Source organism: Pungitius pungitius, chromosome 15, assembly GCF_949316345.1.
Source record: "Pungitius pungitius chromosome 15, fPunPun2.1, whole genome shotgun sequence".
NCBI classification, from domain to species: domain Eukaryota; kingdom Metazoa; phylum Chordata; class Actinopteri; order Perciformes; family Gasterosteidae; genus Pungitius; species Pungitius pungitius.
The window spans coordinates 17,778,202-17,794,902 of NC_084914.1; the positions used below are offsets into that span (position 1 = coordinate 17,778,202).

General features: G+C 42.9%; 1 protein-coding gene across 1 annotated transcript; it reads right to left on the reverse strand.

Annotated features, from left to right (window-relative positions):
* Positions 1-1,745: 1,745 nt before the first annotated feature.
* LOC119209915 (myosin-7-like) lies at positions 1,746-14,346 on the reverse strand. The gene is made up of 37 exons (XM_062557954.1): positions 13,247-14,346; positions 12,820-12,963; positions 12,164-12,320; positions 12,045-12,072; positions 11,816-11,942; positions 11,202-11,294; positions 11,019-11,082; positions 10,815-10,913; positions 10,598-10,701; positions 10,253-10,391; positions 10,052-10,170; positions 9,756-9,905; positions 9,468-9,638; positions 9,065-9,379; positions 8,902-8,955; positions 8,584-8,789; positions 8,372-8,495; positions 8,136-8,272; positions 7,787-8,042; positions 7,459-7,701; positions 7,211-7,387; positions 6,984-7,129; positions 6,803-6,893; positions 6,329-6,718; positions 5,829-5,955; positions 5,627-5,745; positions 5,344-5,540; positions 4,815-4,998; positions 4,533-4,698; positions 4,325-4,449; positions 3,944-4,252; positions 3,662-3,865; positions 3,001-3,297; positions 2,811-2,915; positions 2,623-2,718; positions 2,411-2,545; positions 1,746-2,278 (listed from the first exon to the last, which is right to left on the reverse strand). Exons 1-37 carry the CDS (start codon positions 13,445-13,447, stop codon positions 2,258-2,260), a joined length of 5,820 nt encoding a protein of 1,939 aa, XP_062413938.1. The 5' UTR covers positions 13,448-14,346; the 3' UTR covers positions 1,746-2,257.
* Between the last annotated feature and the right edge of the window lie 2,355 nt (positions 14,347-16,701).

Below are 16,701 nucleotides of genomic sequence, written 5' to 3' on the forward strand. Positions count from 1 at the left end.
GGCCAGGCCCCCTCTTGCCCCTGCCTAGACCCGGCCCTGTTTTAAAGCCACATCGGAGTGGTCTTTGAGATGCGTCAGTTTTATCGAAGCTTTCTCCTAAAGTACCAACTGCTCACTCTAATTATCTGAGTTTTAATCCATTTTTGAATATGTTATCAACCTTACCATACCTACAATATTAGGTAGTAGCATTGTCTATGTACAGACATGGAGGAGTAATGAGCACAGAGGGAAGTCTCTCCTCTGGCAATGCATCGGTTCCATGAAGTCAGCTTCATCAACACCTGAGTTTGTCCTGCCGTAGCTACGCTAGGGGCCGCTCGTAGTACTGGATTGTCCAGGTTTCACAGGAGGACCACACAGCACTACGGACCTGAAAGATAAAACCTTAGCGACCACTGGCCGTTTAGCCAGGAATAGATGGTCTGTTTATCGGCTGGTATTCTGAAACTTCCCTGTTAGAGAGTATAATGGCAGCCACTACCCACTACCCCCAGTAATCACGGCCCCTTCAGAGGTCAAGAGATAAAAGGAGGGTCAACAGCTGGTGACAAGTGCTGAGATTATTTCCATACCGATAGCTCGGCCCCTGGCCCCGTTACTGACAGCTGGCATCAGGGTGCCAAATGGAAGTGAGAGACCAAGTGAAGACAACGCTAACCTCACAGTTCAAACATGTTGTCATTAATCTAGTCATTAAGCCACATATGGTTAATGAGATAGAAACTGTGGGGGGGATGGATACCTCGCCACTTCTTTTTCAAGGCTATACTATGATGAGATAGAAAGGTCAAAGGCTCTCTTTAGAGTCACTGGTTGGTTTGTTTGTTCTGGATGAAGAAGACCACCTCCCTCATTGGAAGATAACAAAAACAGGCCAACTCTTAAATTCATTTGTTCATTCATAGATATTTTACTCCATTTCTGCTGATTTCCGACACACTGGTCCGTTACCTAATGAATCATTGTCATCATCTTTGTCCTTACTGACCCTTCTGGAAATCACTCTGGTGCTTTGTATGAAATATGACCTTAGGGGGTGATATCATCCTCCCTGCTAATTAATTAATTTGATTTTTCCTGAACAGCCACTGATGTCACTGCTTGTGTGTGAAATCTTTCACAAACTGATTATAAATAAACGGTGATTAGGTCATTGGTAGCATGGAAGCTAAATGACTCCACAAGCATGGATTAGCATGTTAAAGATGCTCTCTACATAGAGGTGGCGAACTGTTCCATCTTCAGCCGCTCCTCAAAGTCATTCATACATGAGCTCAGATGTCCTGTTAGTGCTGCTGATAATCCTCAACACATACTGCGAATGTGCTTTCATTAGCTAACAGAGACCTGGGTGGTCGCTCAGGGAGTTAAAGACATGACGCGTAATAAGAGACGCATTTCACACGGGGTGTGTGGGGCCTCCCTCCTTCTGGCCCTAATCGTTATTCAGTCTGGAACAATGACAGACGCAGGCAACGCTGTGGGCTCATCTATTCTCAGACTTTTAGCAGAGCAACTCAGTTTTTATCTCAAATAGCACACATGTCTCATATAGGAAATAAGAACTACCAACTGAAGCTTAAAGTCACTTAAATGCAGTATTTCCCCTCCAAAGCTCCATTACCAGATTCTTCTTTTGTTTTTTTTACATAAAATAAAATAAAAACAATTTTTAGCAACAGCTTAATGAGATTTTATTAAGCACTACAGGTTGTAGTGGTAGTTGAGGGGATGGCGGTAAAACAATATTAGAATCTGAAATTTGAATAAAGTCATCATATTACAAGAAAGTTGGAACATTCAAAATTCTTTTGAAGACAAACACGCCCATGTGTTGTGGTAATAGTTGATTGCATGTATCTCTCTAGTACAGGGTGCTTCACATGGAGGAGCTTTCTCATCATGACGGAGCAGTGCTCCAGCAAACTCCATCCTGGTTACTGACTCATCCACCCTGTAACTGCCCTCGTTTTACCCTCCTAACAATATTTGCTGGATGACAATTCTCTTTATTTGTTTGCTATCATGAGTATTCACATCCCAACTTAAATGTTCATTTTTGTAATATTCCAACTTTTTGCTTGGATTGTGACTGATTTTAATAACAATGAATTCTTCAAGTTATGTATTTTTTTCCTGAAAATATTACCACCATCGTTTCAACATTTCAGATGACTGACTGATGTAAAGCCGAGTACTCAGTTGTACATCGAGCTCCTACAGCAGGCAAAGTGTTTTCTGCAGCATCAAAGCTTCACTCCTCATCGAACCCTTTCTGTCACGGCCAGGAAACGGGAATGAAAGAACAAGAAAACAGCTGTTAGGCTCTGAGTGCCACAGGACAACGCTTTCATTAGCAGACTCTGAAAAGTGTGAAGGGCAGGCCGAGCGGAGCGAAGATTCAGACCTTGGAGCCGGCATCTCGGGTCTTGGCACGCAGCTTGTTGACCTGAGACTCAGCGATGTCGGCTCGCTCCTCGGCCTCGTCCAGCTCGTGCTGCTGCTTGCGGAACTTGCCAAGGTGAATATTAGCCTGCTCCTCCTGTTTTGAATGAAATAGGTATGTAGAGACACACACTGACAGTGGAGGAAGACGGATTAGAACATCTCCACACTTACAGCTTCTTCAGCAGCTCTCTTGTAGGCTTTCACTTTCAGCTGCAGCTTATCTACCAGATCTTGGAGTCTGGCAACATTCTTGTGGTCCTCCTCAGTCTTTGTGATTAAGACACATGGTTATAACGTTATATTTCTTTTTGAAGAACTTGAATCACACACAGACAGATGATAATGGTCAGGTGACGAACCTGATAGGTCAGTTCCTTGATGCGGCGCTCGTATTTCCGGATGCCCTTCACAGCTTCACTGCTTTTCTTCTGCTCCATTTCCACCTCATTTTCCAGCTCCCTCACCTGGTTGGGGAAAACACGTTTGGCAAAACCCAGCTAATACCTACGACATGATCGCCAAAAATCACACATCAGGAGAAACACTCACCCTGGCCTCAAGCTTCTGCACCTGCTTCTTGCCTCCCTTCAAGGCGACCTGTTCTGCTTCATCCAGACGGTGCTGCAGGTCTTTGATGGTCTGCTCCATGTTCTTCTTCATGCGCTCCAGGTGAGCGCTGGTGTCCTGCTCCTTCTTCAGCTCCTCTGCCATCATGGCAGCATCCGTAATGGCCTTCTTGGCCTTCTCTTCAGCATTTCTGCACTCCTGCACAGCTTCCTCCACTTCACTTTGAAGCTGGCATGTATCGGCTTCAAGCTTCTTCTTGTGATTTATCAGGCTGGTGTTCTTTTATTGTACAAGTAAGAACATTTTATTAAAGCAATAAGGTACGAGAGGCTGTACTTTATCGTCCAATGACGTCCACCTTAATGTCCGGTTGTGAAAGCTCGCATTGCCTCAAAACGACCATTTGAGGGATTTATGGGTTTTTCTGACGATCGCCACCGAGCTAAAAGCTAAAATGTCAACTAACGGTTACAGTGAGTGCGCAGTGATATGGAACAAGGGGTCAATGTGAACAGTAACTGTACATTATGGGTCAATAATGCGCCCCGTGACTCACTCTCAACCAATCAGAACGCTGGATTTCATCTACCCGTGTTATAATATAGAATATGGTACATTTAATAATAATAATTCAAAGACATACCTGTGAGTGCAGTAGCTGCACCCTTTCACTAACGTCCAGCAGCTCTTGCTCAGCCAGTTTGCGCCCTCTTTCCGTTTGCTCCAGAGCAGCTCTGAGCTCCTCCAGCTCGGCCTGAAGCAAGTTGTTGCGTCTTTCAACCATGCCGTTGTTTTCCTTCAGATCATCGTTGCATCGAAGAGAGTCATCAAGCTGGAGCTGAGCGTCCTGAGAGAAGTTCAGCGCCCCCGGTTACAAAGATATCCTAGTATTGATGCTCACTAATAATGTCTATCCTTATTTTACCTTCAGATGTGCGTGAACGGCCTTGAGTTGTTTCTGGGCTTCTGCTGCCTGCCTGTTGGATTGGCTCAGCTGGATCTCCATCTCATTGAGGTCTCCCTCCATCTTCTTCTTCAAACGGAGAGCCTCATTCCTACTGCGACATTCTGCCTCAAGAGAGCTCTGCAGGGTGTCGATGGTCCTTTGCAGGTTCCTCTTGTTCTGCTCCATCTCCTCGTCTTTCTCAGCTAGCTTACGATCAATGTCAGCCTTTATCTGGTTGAACTCAAGCTGTGCTCTGAGAATCTTTCCCTCTTCATGCTCCAGAGAACCCTGAGATAGACATCAGGACGTTACATATTGTCCAACCTAACCTTGGAGGAACAGAGGAGTTATTAGTCTTACCTCAGCTTCCTCGAGGGCAGATTGAATCTCGCTCTTTTCCTGCTCAAGCTGCTTGCGGACTTTTTCCAACTCGTGAACCGTTTTTCCTCCCTCCCCAAGTTGCTCGGTGAGGTCAGAAATCTCCTCTGTGTATGAAAGCAGTTGTGTTTAGTTATGTGCCTGCAATAAATGTGTATTACCTGTATAGACACATTTAGCGACGGATTACCCTGCAGATTCTTATTCTCCCTCTTCATGGTCTCCAGATGTTCAAGAGATTCTTCAAAGGCGTTCTTCAGTTTGAAGAGCTCAGTGCCTAGAGACCTGGCTTCCTTCTGAGAGCTCTCCAACTCACACTGACACTCCTCGTATTTCTGTTTCCACTCAGACAAAACCTGGACAAGATATTATCACCACATCACGCTCAAGTTTGGCAAATGTATTATTTCATGGGATTATGTGTACTACAGCAATACTGGAACCGTGGTTTGTAATGACAACAGCAATATACCTTGTCAAAGTTTCTTTGCTTCTTGTCCAGAGCAGCAGCAGCAGCATTAGACCTCTCCACATCCACCATGAGATCTTCAATCTCATTCTGCAGCCTGTGTTTGGTCTTCTCCAGGGACGAACACTTAGCATTCACTGCTTCAACAGCCTCCTCAGCATCCTGCAGACGCTGAGCCAGCTTCTTCCTTTAGAAAAAAGACAAGTCTTATCCCCTGATGCTCCCTTTGTATTTGTGAGAGTATTGTATGCTTTTATTGGAAAAACTAAAGGTAAATAGTGCTTTATTTGAAAAGGAGATCTTAAAACAACATATATTGGGTCAAGCTGTCTGAGCCTCCATAGATTCCAATGCAGTTGAAAACAGAGACAAGGGTTTGGTTCATGTAAAAATCCTGTTTAATTGAACAGCTGTAAGAGGCTTGCGCAACTTGGCCCGAATTCTACAGAATGGAGGATGGAAATTGCTGATTTAGCATAGTCTTTATCTTACACCATTTTTAGATGAATGTTCTTGAATGTATTGGACTCACTTGGCCTCCTCCAGTTCCTCTGTTCTCTGGATGGCATCTGTTTCGTACTTAGTTCTCCACTGAGCCACCTCAGAGTTGGCCTTGGACATGGACCGCTGCAGTTCAGCCTTGGCCTCCTGCTCCTCCTCATACTGCTCCCTGAGCAGGTCACAGTCGTGGCGGGCCGACTGCACTGCATGGGCCAGGGCGGTCTTTGCCTGGATGAATATTGATAATGTGTGTATTCCTCTTGAACGTTCACTTTTAAGTAAATAATCCTTATATCTTTTTGTCACTTTGGTACCTTTATTTCCTCCTCGAGTTGTCTTTTTAAATCTTCAAGTTGTTGATTGTAGGAATTTTTCCCTCTGGTAAGCTGAGAAACCAGAGATTCTTTCTCCTCCAGCAGCCTCGAAAACTCGTCTAGAAAGGCAACATTTTATTAGGTCTACTTTGTTCAGTAGTTGAGCAAGCGTATTATTTCAAGTGAAAAGAGTAACACGGACCATTCTCAGATTGAAGCTTGGCTTTCTGGGTGCTGAAATCATTGAGGGATCTTTGACTTTCATCAAACCTGTTCCTGTATTCATTCATTTGATCCTCCAAAGTTCTGCTGGTCTTCTCTAAGTTAGTCTGCAAAAGAAATGAAACGTAGTTCACAAGCATTTTTTAAAATACTTTTTTACTACCGAATCCCCAGTTCCAGCCTACAGAGATAGATGACTTTATGGGCAACTAACCAAGAGGTAGAACCCTTTTCCTATGAAATGCTATTTGTAAATCATCTGGTTAAGATCAACATTCTTATTAAATATCAAAATGTTCCCATGGGTTTGTGATTTCATTCCATCCACCCAATATGCAATCAACTAGCCAATTACCGGCTTAGGAGAGTGTAATTGGGCATGCTGATGAGAGGCCACTGTCATATTTTAAGTGTTCTCATTCACAGAACTGACCAGTTTCACCAGCATGGCGATTTAACCTTAACATAATTAGCACATACCTTTGTCTTCACAATGTGTTCCATAGTGGAGATCACGTCGTCCAGCTCCAGTCTGAGCTCACTCTTCTCCTTCTCCAGTTTCTGCTTAACTCTCTGCAGGTTGTCAATCTGCTCTCCCAGTTCCGCCACACTGTCGGCTTGTTTCTTCCTGAGTGTGGCAGCAGTGGCTTCATGCTGCAGAGTGGCCTCTTCCAGGTCTCTGCGCAGTTTCTGGAACTCGGCCTCCCTCTTCTTGTTCATCTCAATCTGGGCGGATGTTGCTCCACCAGCCTCCTCCAGCCTCTCACTGATCTCCTCCAGCTCTCTGGCCAAGTCTGCTCTCTGCTTCTCCACCTTGGCCCGGGCAGCTCGCTCTGCCTCCAGCTCTTCCTCCAGCTCCTCTACACGAGCCTGTCAGAACGTGTCAATATATGTAAAATAGTAGCAATAGTTTAACTTTACATTGACCCATGTCCAACCGATGCACGTTTGTACCTGAAGCTCTTTCAGCTTCTTCTGGAGTTGAATGATTAGGGCTTGGTCATCTTCGATTTTTCCGTTCAGCTGGCTGATCTCAAAGTCTTTCCTGCAGCATTAAATTGAATCAGTGTTAGCCAATGGAAACCGTGAACATAGCATTAAATGACAGAAGAGCACCGTTATGATTAATTAGTACTTTTTCAGGCGCTCCTCCAGTTGTTGCTTGTCATTTTCTAAATCCATCACAGTCTCTTGGGTCAACTTTAAGTCCCCCTCCAGCTTTCTCTTAGCTCTCTCAAGGTCCATCCGAACCTTCTTCTCTTGCTCAAGAGATCCTTCAAGCTTAATACAAACACAATGTATTGTTTTATCAATATACTCAAAAAATCATCTAAGTGGTACACTTGTGATATGGATTCTTACATCATCCACTTGCTGCTCCAGCTTAGTCTTGGCCTTGGTCAGAGTGTTGACTTTGTCTTCTTCACTCTGCAGATCATCCAGTGTTTGCTGATGAGCCTCCTGTAAGGCCTTCTTTTCCTTGGTCAACTTGGCAATGATTTCATCCTGTGCAGCCATCTCTTCGACCAAGTTCTTCACCTATAAACCAAGAAAATATTAGTTACTTAATGCTGTATTAGGTTGGTGATATTACACAAATGGTGTCCTACCTTGTTCTCAGTGGCATGTTTCTCTTTCTCCACTTTAGCCAGTGTTAACTCCAAGTCATCAATGTCTTTCTTCAACTCAGAGCACTCATCCTCCAACTTCCTCTTCTTAGCAGTCAGTTCTGCATTCATCTCCTCCTCATCCTCCAGTCTCTCCGACAGCTCTTTGGCTTTGGCCTCCAGCTGAATTTTGTTCTTGATCAGCCCCTCACACCTTTCTTCAGCATCACAAAGATTATCTTGCTCCTGTCAAACATTTGATCTCTTTAGTACAGACCTTTATGACAGTTTAAAGGGGAAATTGTGGTATTCTGAGGAGAGGGATTCTCACGGCTTGGACTTGGAGTTGCAGGTCGTTCTTCTCTTGGAGAAGAGAAACCATTTTCTCCTCTAATTCCTTTTTACGAGCCTCAGATTTAGCATATGCCTCCTTCAGCTTCAGGAATTCCTCTTTCATGTTGGCCATCTCCTTTTCTGATTCAGCAGATCTCAACAGAGGTTTGATCTTGAAGAAGAGCTTCATCCAGGGCCAATTCTTGACCGCCATGAATGAACGAACATTCCATTGGATGACCAGTAATGCTTCTCTAAAATATAGATTTAAATATAATGCTTTTATTAATAACTGTTCAACATATTATTCTTTGAATTGTTATACATCAGCTGGAAACAAAAGATACCTTCGTTCCACCATCTTCTGATATTCGATACGAGACAACAAACCACGGGATCTTGCTTGAATACCAGAGATGATTTTGGAGAGACGCTCATCTCTTAACTCCTCAAGCAGACCCAACAAACCAGCCTTGAAGAACACCTAGCAAAACCAGGGAATATTTACCTATTTTGCCCGCCGCTTCGTCTCTGACTGGAATGTTTTACTTGTCCCCAATATCAGAACTAATTCATATGATACCTTGGTATGCCCAAACTTGTACTGATTGTGATCAATATCCAGAGACCCCAGAAGTTTCTCAGCTCCCTTTCTGCTGTCAATGAACTGACCATCAGGAATGGCAGCAGGATTCAAGATGCGATATCTGAAAAAGAGAAGAGAAAAAATCTTGAAGGATATTTATTTATTATTTATTTGTTTGGAAAGGTTAACTGACTTAAATCAAATCATACCTCTGTTTGAAATCTCCATAGAGGATCCTGTTGGGGAAGCCCTTTCTGCAGATCCTGATGCCTTCCAGCACACCATTACAGCGCAGCTGATGCATCACCAGTGGGTTCTCCATGGCCCCAGGAGTCTTGGTCTCATTGGGGATGATGCAGCGGACAAAGTGAGGGTGAGTGGACCTCAAGTTGGTCATCAGCTTGTTCAGGTTCTCCTAAAGATGTTCATATGATAAAATATATATTATGAAAAATACCGTCTGTTTAAGTATGTAGCATCATACAAAATAAAATACTCAAGGATTTAAAAAAAGTAAATCGCCATACCCTATGAAGAGCAGACACAGTCTGAAACGATGAACCCTTCTTCTTCTTCTCTTTCTTGGCTTCCGTGCCATCACCTGTTGATTTTAGAAAGATTATCTGAAAGGGTAAGTAAGTTGCAAGAAAACAAAAAACTTGCAATTTCCAAACATAATATTCATGCCACTGTACCTGATTCCACTGAAGCATAATTTACAAAGAGGGCAGACAACACCTTGAGACTGGACTTCTGGTAGAGTCCTACAACGGTCTCATTCAGAGGGTCTTTGTTCTTCACCAGCCAGTTGAAGATATTATAGTCAACAGTTCCAGCGTAGTGCATCAGGGCAAAATGAGCCTCTGGTTTTCCTTTGACAATTCTGGGCTTCTGGAAGTTGCCAGACTTGCCCAGATGGTTGTCATAGAGCTTTGCTTTAAAGGTGGCATCAGAGGCTTTGGGGAACATGCACTCCTCTTCAAGGATGGACATGATACCCATGGGCTGAAGGGACAGAGACACCAGTGGTTTGAAGGAAATACATCAACCAATCGTCATATGGGTCCAAACATCGAATAGTCAAGTCTCTCACCTTTTCTATCAGGTCAATACAGGCCTGCAAGTCCATTCCAAAATCTATGAAAGTCCATTCAATGCCCTCTTTCTTGTACTCTTCCTGCTCCAGCACAAACATGTGGTGGTTGAAAAACTGTTGCAGCTTCTCATTGGTGAAGTTGATGCACAGCTGCTCAAAGGTGTTGTACTGAAATGACATTGATAGTAGGCAGATATTAACTTCGACATGAAAAGGTAACATGTTGGCAGTGTATGTTAGCTGTTGAAACAGTGGGCTTAATTGTGTTGTAAGAAGTTATCTTACATCAAAGATTTCGAATCCAGCGATGTCTAGTACACCAATGAAGTATTGACGAGGCTGCTTAGTCTCCAGTGACTGGTTGATTCGGATGACCATCCACAGGAACATTTTCTCATAAATGGCCTTGGATAGAGCTCCAACACCATAGGTCACCTGGATCACAGGCAACATGCTTAATACAAAGCATACAAAGGAATAGAATATATTTTTACAGGTTATTTCCCTCTCTGCAGCTTTCCAACATTGGATAGAGAACCTTGTGTATAACAAAGATTTCATTTGACTTCTTTGATTCTTACTTGAGCAACACTCTGTCCCTTGGTGACCCACTCATTGCCTACTTTGACTCTTGGGTGACACAGACCCTTAATGAGGTCGGCGGAGTTCAGGCCCATCAGGTATGCAACTTTGTCAGCATCTGAAAAAGGGGAAGTGAATGCTTTCAACAGTGGCCTGCTTAGTTGGTTCTGGGCCCAACTGACAAACAGGGCTCGTCTCACCTTCAGTGCCATCAGCTTCGGCCTGCTCCTCTCGCTGCTTCTGCTTGAACTTCATGTTGCCGTGATGCATGATGGCACCGGTCAGCTTGTAAATAGAGTTCTTTTCCTCTTGAGTAAATCCCAAAACGTCAAAGGCATCCTGCCAAGGAGCACGTGATAACTTCTCAAACTTCTTCAAACACATTAATCTATTACTCATCATTGACATGGTTACTAAACCCAAAAATACCTAATTTGGGGTTTTTTCTACACAGGGTTCAGTATTAGTCCCCTGGACACATCATTACGTCATTACGATCAGAATTTAATGTTTAATTGTAAGGAGAAAAGGAATGAGAGCCTGACATCTGTTGCTATCAGTTCCTCTGAATCATCAATGGAGGTCACTTGGGTTTCCCCCTGAGAGATGAAGGCGTAGTCATAGGGATTATTTGTGATCAACAGCATCTCTGGAGAACAGAGGGATAGAGAGAGGACATTAAAACGAATTTGACAGCCACAGTTTTTCATTTTCTTTCTACTTTTTCTAAGAGAGGTGGCCAACCACCGCTGGGCAACTAACCCAGGAGTTCAGGCTTCTTGTTGGATAGAATTTGGTAGAAAATGTGGTAATCTCTCTCTGCCTTGAGCTGAAAGGTCACACGGGACTTCTCCAGAAGGTCTGTGACAAACACAAAAGACAAAGATTGCCATGTGTAAAATCATATACTACTACTGTAATCTATTAAACACAAGATGAAGGCATGGGAAAGGTCTTTGTTCTTACATGTTTCAATATCAGCAGAGGCTAACTTTCCCCTTGCATCAAAATGAATCCGGATGAATTTACCCTGAAATAGTACAGTTTTTGTTAAGAGACATTAATATCTGCTGCTTCCGCTGATTGTGTTTTCATGGAGATTAAATACCTAATATTCTCAATTTAATCATGCAAAGGTTAGACACTCACAAATCTTGATGAGTTGTCATTCCGGATAGTCTTGGCATTGCCAAAGGCCTCCAAAGCAGGGTTGGCCTGAATGATTTGATCCTCCAGGGTACCCTGTCGAAGCGAAACATTGGGTAGGTTCAATTAAACCATAAAGAGAGAAATCAGTCCGTCTGTTTTTTTACTTCCAATAGTTGCATGGAACAATTCACCCAAACAACTTAACTGTAGGCGGTTGTATTGCCTAAGAGCCAAGAGAGGCCAGTGCAATTGTGGTAAGTAAAGAATCTCTGTCTATGGTAGTTTGTATCACTGTCTTTTGCATTTCACAACCGTTTATTCGACCTCAACCATATAACGGTTCTAGACAAAACCTTTAGAAAGTCTCTTTCCGATTGGACACTTGCACCGAATGGGGGCCGCATTGGTCTGTTATTAATATTCTGCACTACACACAAATACTTCTCCAGCCTCTGGCGGCACTTTATGAAAGTTTGGAAAACTTATCCAACATATACAAAACAGAAGCTGATTGAAGTGGAAATCCTAATGAGGGTTTAAGAATTTGTCATTTTAAAGTTTGATTTGTGGCCACTACACCCTTGATACTTAGCTTGTCAGCTTTTATACTCGACACCTTTGAGCTTATTATTTACCTTGTCTTTGGCATTGGGATCTTTCTTTGCGCCTCCAGCTGCAATACTTGCAAAATACTGGATGACTCGCTTTGTGTTGACAGTCTTTCCTGCACCAGATTCTCCACTGTAAGTGCAAAGTCAATGATGAAAACCTAAAGCGACTTAAGAAGAATGGGGTTCTTGTTCATGTGTCAATTATGCTTATCAAGTAAAATATATTACATACGTGATCAAAATTGACTGGTTTTCACGGTCTAGAAAACAAACATGTTATATTTCCATTATAAAGACACCGCGTCATTACATTGTAACGGAAGTCCAATGTATTTTTTTGATAGTTTTTACCAGCCAGCATGTACTGGTAAGCATTGTCTGAGATGGAGAAGATATGTGGAGGAGCTTCTGCCCTCTTCTTTCCTCTATAGGCAGAAACCACCTCTTGGTTGTAGACCGGCAGCCACTTGTAGGGGTTGACTGTCACACAGAAGAGCCCAGAGTAGGTCTGTGAGAAAACAAGACTACTGTTTAAATGTGCATTTCGCTGCCTCTCACCGCCGCTCTCAACATGGCCACACCTGGGCAGGCTTAGCTTAGCAGCTAACAATGCTAACGGTGAATACAATGTCAAGTATCGACCTTGGTGAGGGTTTTAACTCTGTCCCTCCGCCCCCTGCCCTGAGCTCCTTTATCTCAGAGTGGGGCCAAGTGGTTCGCAGCTTTGCTCCGTGACTCAAGGGACTTGAAAACCCTACTTTCATACAAAAGTGACTCATACAAACTTGAATCAGTAAAAAGAGCGATATCTCAGATTTCTAGTGTTGAATGAGCCAGTTGGGCAAAATTTACACAAACATAACAAAACACACGGCCGTTGGAAATGTAGGGCGAAGCTGGAATAACAACACAAAGAGGGAGAGAAACTTCATAATTGCAGAGATAGACATATCTCCACTATATCTGTAAGTATCCATACAAGAAATGTAAGATTGAGGGTTACTTACATAGATCATCCATGCCGCATAACGCTCTTTGAGGTTAAATAGTACAGCTGGTTCATGGAGGAAGGTCAACATGGCCATGTCTTCGATCTTGTCAAACTTTGGAGGATTCTGTTGCAGAACCTGGGACTCTTTGACCACCACAGTCTACGGAACATGAAGGCAGTGCTTCGATTAATTTAAAAACCTAGTTTTTTTGTGTGTGTGTGTGTGTGCGTGCCTGTGTGTTAATCTGTTTGTCAAATCCAATTTTTTTGGTCTTCATTAAGTTTTGTTGCTGATTTCACTATTTAAATTGCTATCCCATTTGCTTGTTTAACAAAAGGCCTGCCACACATTACTGGAGAGCAGATCAAATATTCTAGGTCAAGTATTTAATTAATGTTTGATGTCAGACAAAAAATGACCAGTAAAAAGAGTAAGCCCAGACCTTCCCGTGCTGAGTGTCCACGGTGACCTTGTCTCCGTCTCGGCTGGTGACAGTTGCCTTCACAAACTCTTCCACTGGATCCGGGATGAAGCATTCCTTCTTTATGTCAAAAGCCCGCGTGGAGGCCTCCATGCGCTCCTTGTCCGACTTCCTCAGGTATGAAGAAGCTGGCCCATACACAGACATCTCTGCATCCCCCATGGCTGCACTAACATACCCACAGGTATTGGAGATGAGAAAGTCTGTATCCCATACTTTACTCTCATATATTTTACTTTACTTCTCAGACATTGGATTCAAGGAATTTGGATAGAAGCATATAGTCACATTATAGAAGCATTAAAAGCACTAAGAAATGGATATGTACCGGTCGATTCAGCACAGATGTCAGGTGAGACTTTAGAGTAGACCTGAAGAAGGCAGAGAAAACTATGAGTGGGAGATTGCAACATAAATTAATGTGAATTTGTCTATTCATTAACATCATTATTTAGTATTTTGCATCATTCATTGAACCTACTTAGTGAGATGGTTTAATAGTGTATCTGACAAAAACAATTCATGGCATACACCCTGTTTAGCATCTACAGGGAGGTTGGCGCTCTTGTGTTAGATATACTGTACCGTCAAAAGAAAACTACCTTCCATCCCGTATCGATTTACCTGTGGTTCAGAAAACATAAAAATACAGCAGGAATAAGAAACGCTAGCCAGTTGTGCAGACTTACGGTGGCCAGGTGAAAAGAAGGCAGCCTCTAGTCTGCAACAGGGCAGACAGGGATCAAATATATAATCCAGTTAACCCTCCTTACAAGGCAAAGGGCAACACCCTGAACTACTGACTAACACAAACACACACACACACACATCTCAACAGTTACACTACTACCACACACAACCCTTTAAACACACATTGTGCTAATCACCATCCCTTTCATCACCTATGAAGGGCCTCTTCACGGCTATCAATATGTCTGGCTGCCCTTCACGCTCACGTCCAAATAATATGATATTTTTGGATCAGTGGCTGGAACTTTTCCTGCATAACTTGTCCGTCACTCACCCAAACATAGCCTCTCTATCTCTAACTCCTCCATTGTTTCTTTCTGGCATCTAGTGTACTAAATTCTTTGTCCAAGTGAGGTCTGGCCAAAGCACTTTCAATTCATTATCTGTGAGGGCGAGGCTGTAAGCCAGGAAGTTATTTACTCGCTCATTAACACAAACCAGCCATGGACCCCTCAAACTTTAAATATATTTATTTTCTTTTTCAAGCAGCTCAGCCAATGAAATATTTACAGTTGAATTACCTGATTATACACCTTAATCCACTTTTTCATGCAAATTACACTTCCTAAATAGTAATGCAGTCAGTCAGTCAATTTCAGTCATCAACTGTTAGTGTATAATTCAAATTGTATCTATTCTTTCTGCTTTACAAGATGGCGCCGACGATGGCTGCCACGGTGCTTTGGTGCTCTTTGTTTTTTGTTGTTAATTATGTTTCCTGTTGCGATTCCCGGAGCTCTTTCACCAGAGACGAGCTCTTGAACATCCATGGAACAACTCCAGCGGAGTTATTTCCCACTTTTCTTCTCTGTGGAATTACTGGACTTTCTAGTCAAAGGTGCTGGAGGAGAGGAAAGCGGGGCGGCTCATTAGTGTGACTCCACAGTGTGGTTCTCGTACACCGCTGCCAGGCATCTTTCTCTTCAACGTGCGCCCACTGTGCAACTAACTGGACAAATTTCAGCTGCTGCTGAGAAGAGACAGACACTTTTTGTGCTTCACGGAGACGTGGCTCTGTGGATCAATACCGGACTCCGTGCTCCAGCTGGCGGGCTTCTAGCTGCTCAGAGCGGACTGCGACACGGAGCTCTCAGGGAAGACGAAGGGTGGAGGAATCTGCTTCTACTCCAACAACAACTGGTGCAACAACGTAACTGTGTTCTCCTGCTCTGGAATCTTTCATCATTAACTGCAAACACTTTTACTCCCTATGAGTTTGCTTCATTCATCCTGGTCGGTGTTTACATGCCGCCGCCGGGCAACGTGCACGAGGCACAGCGGACACTTGACTATGGGGCACCGTTTGTAAAATGTTGCCCGTTTTTTAATACTTGATATCACCACAACTGATATTGACTGAGAGACATTCGAAATCCGAGTTAAACTAAATCCACCAGGAGACCACTCCCACAGGCGTGGACAATGCTTTTTACACCTTTACTGATCTGTATAAATACCTGTAGGCACCTATTGTTCTAGGAGTTCATTGGTAGAAGACAGTCACTATGGGATAGTCAATGGGATGCCCTGTTGATTGCAGAGACCAGCGGATCTTCAGCTAACATGTTCTTCAGAAATGAAAAAAAGCTGAAATTAATTTAAAAATTGCTGAAAATACAGAAATGAGAAAAGCTGATATGAATTTGAAAAGAATACAGAAATAATAAAAGCTGTGAATTAAAAAATGTATTTTTGTAGTAATATAAGTAGTATTACTAGTTATAGTTGTAATGGTGGTACTAGTGGTAGTAGCAGTAGAAGAAGTAAGTACTACTTGTACTAGTATTTGAAAGAGCAGTTTGTATTTTAACCAAACAACTTCATTCTGTGCTTTATGGTTGAGGTACAGATAATCATTGAGGCTTTAATTTGAAATAATGGAATTGGGTGAAGGGGGGTTGGGAGACAGAATGTTTGTCATTCAAACCAAATGGACTTGGTAAAATAGATTTGTACAGCGCTCTTCTAGTCTTCTGACCACTCAAAGCGCCTTAACACTACATAACATCATTCACCCATTCACACACCAATGACAGGACCTACCATACACAGTGGCACCTGCCCAACCAGTAACTAACATTCACACACTGTAGTCACAGCTAGAGGAACAATGCTGGGGTCAAGTGTCTTGCCCAAAGACACTTAAAAACGCAATGTAGCCAAATGCCATGTAATGTAATGATTGTTCTTTAGATGCCTGTATGTAGGATCAAATTGGTCCACTAGGTGTCACTCTTGTGTTTTGTGTAACGTTCTGTGTCGGTAGGAACCTTCTCTCAGGTGACACGTGTTGCTGGACGGAGAGCACTAACTAATCCTATGTTGTATACTTACCTTTGCGACATAACATCTGGAACAGTCAATTTATTATACACCCGAAAAAAAGGTGCCACATTTCATGTTCATTGATGATAATGATCATTTTTCCTCAATACAAATGTCCTCAATACAACTTTTACAAATGCAAGATTATTGTGGCGAGCTGGTGTCATAATCTTTCTACCGGTGTGAAACATATTTCTGTTTGATAAAGTTCAAACAAACTGCTTTATGTGAGCTTATCTAGTCTAAACCCTGACCGTCAAATCATATTCTTGTTTATTCAATGAAATCTTTGTTTCGACCCCCTTTAGGATTCCCATCAGTGTACCTCCCAACTGTTGCTG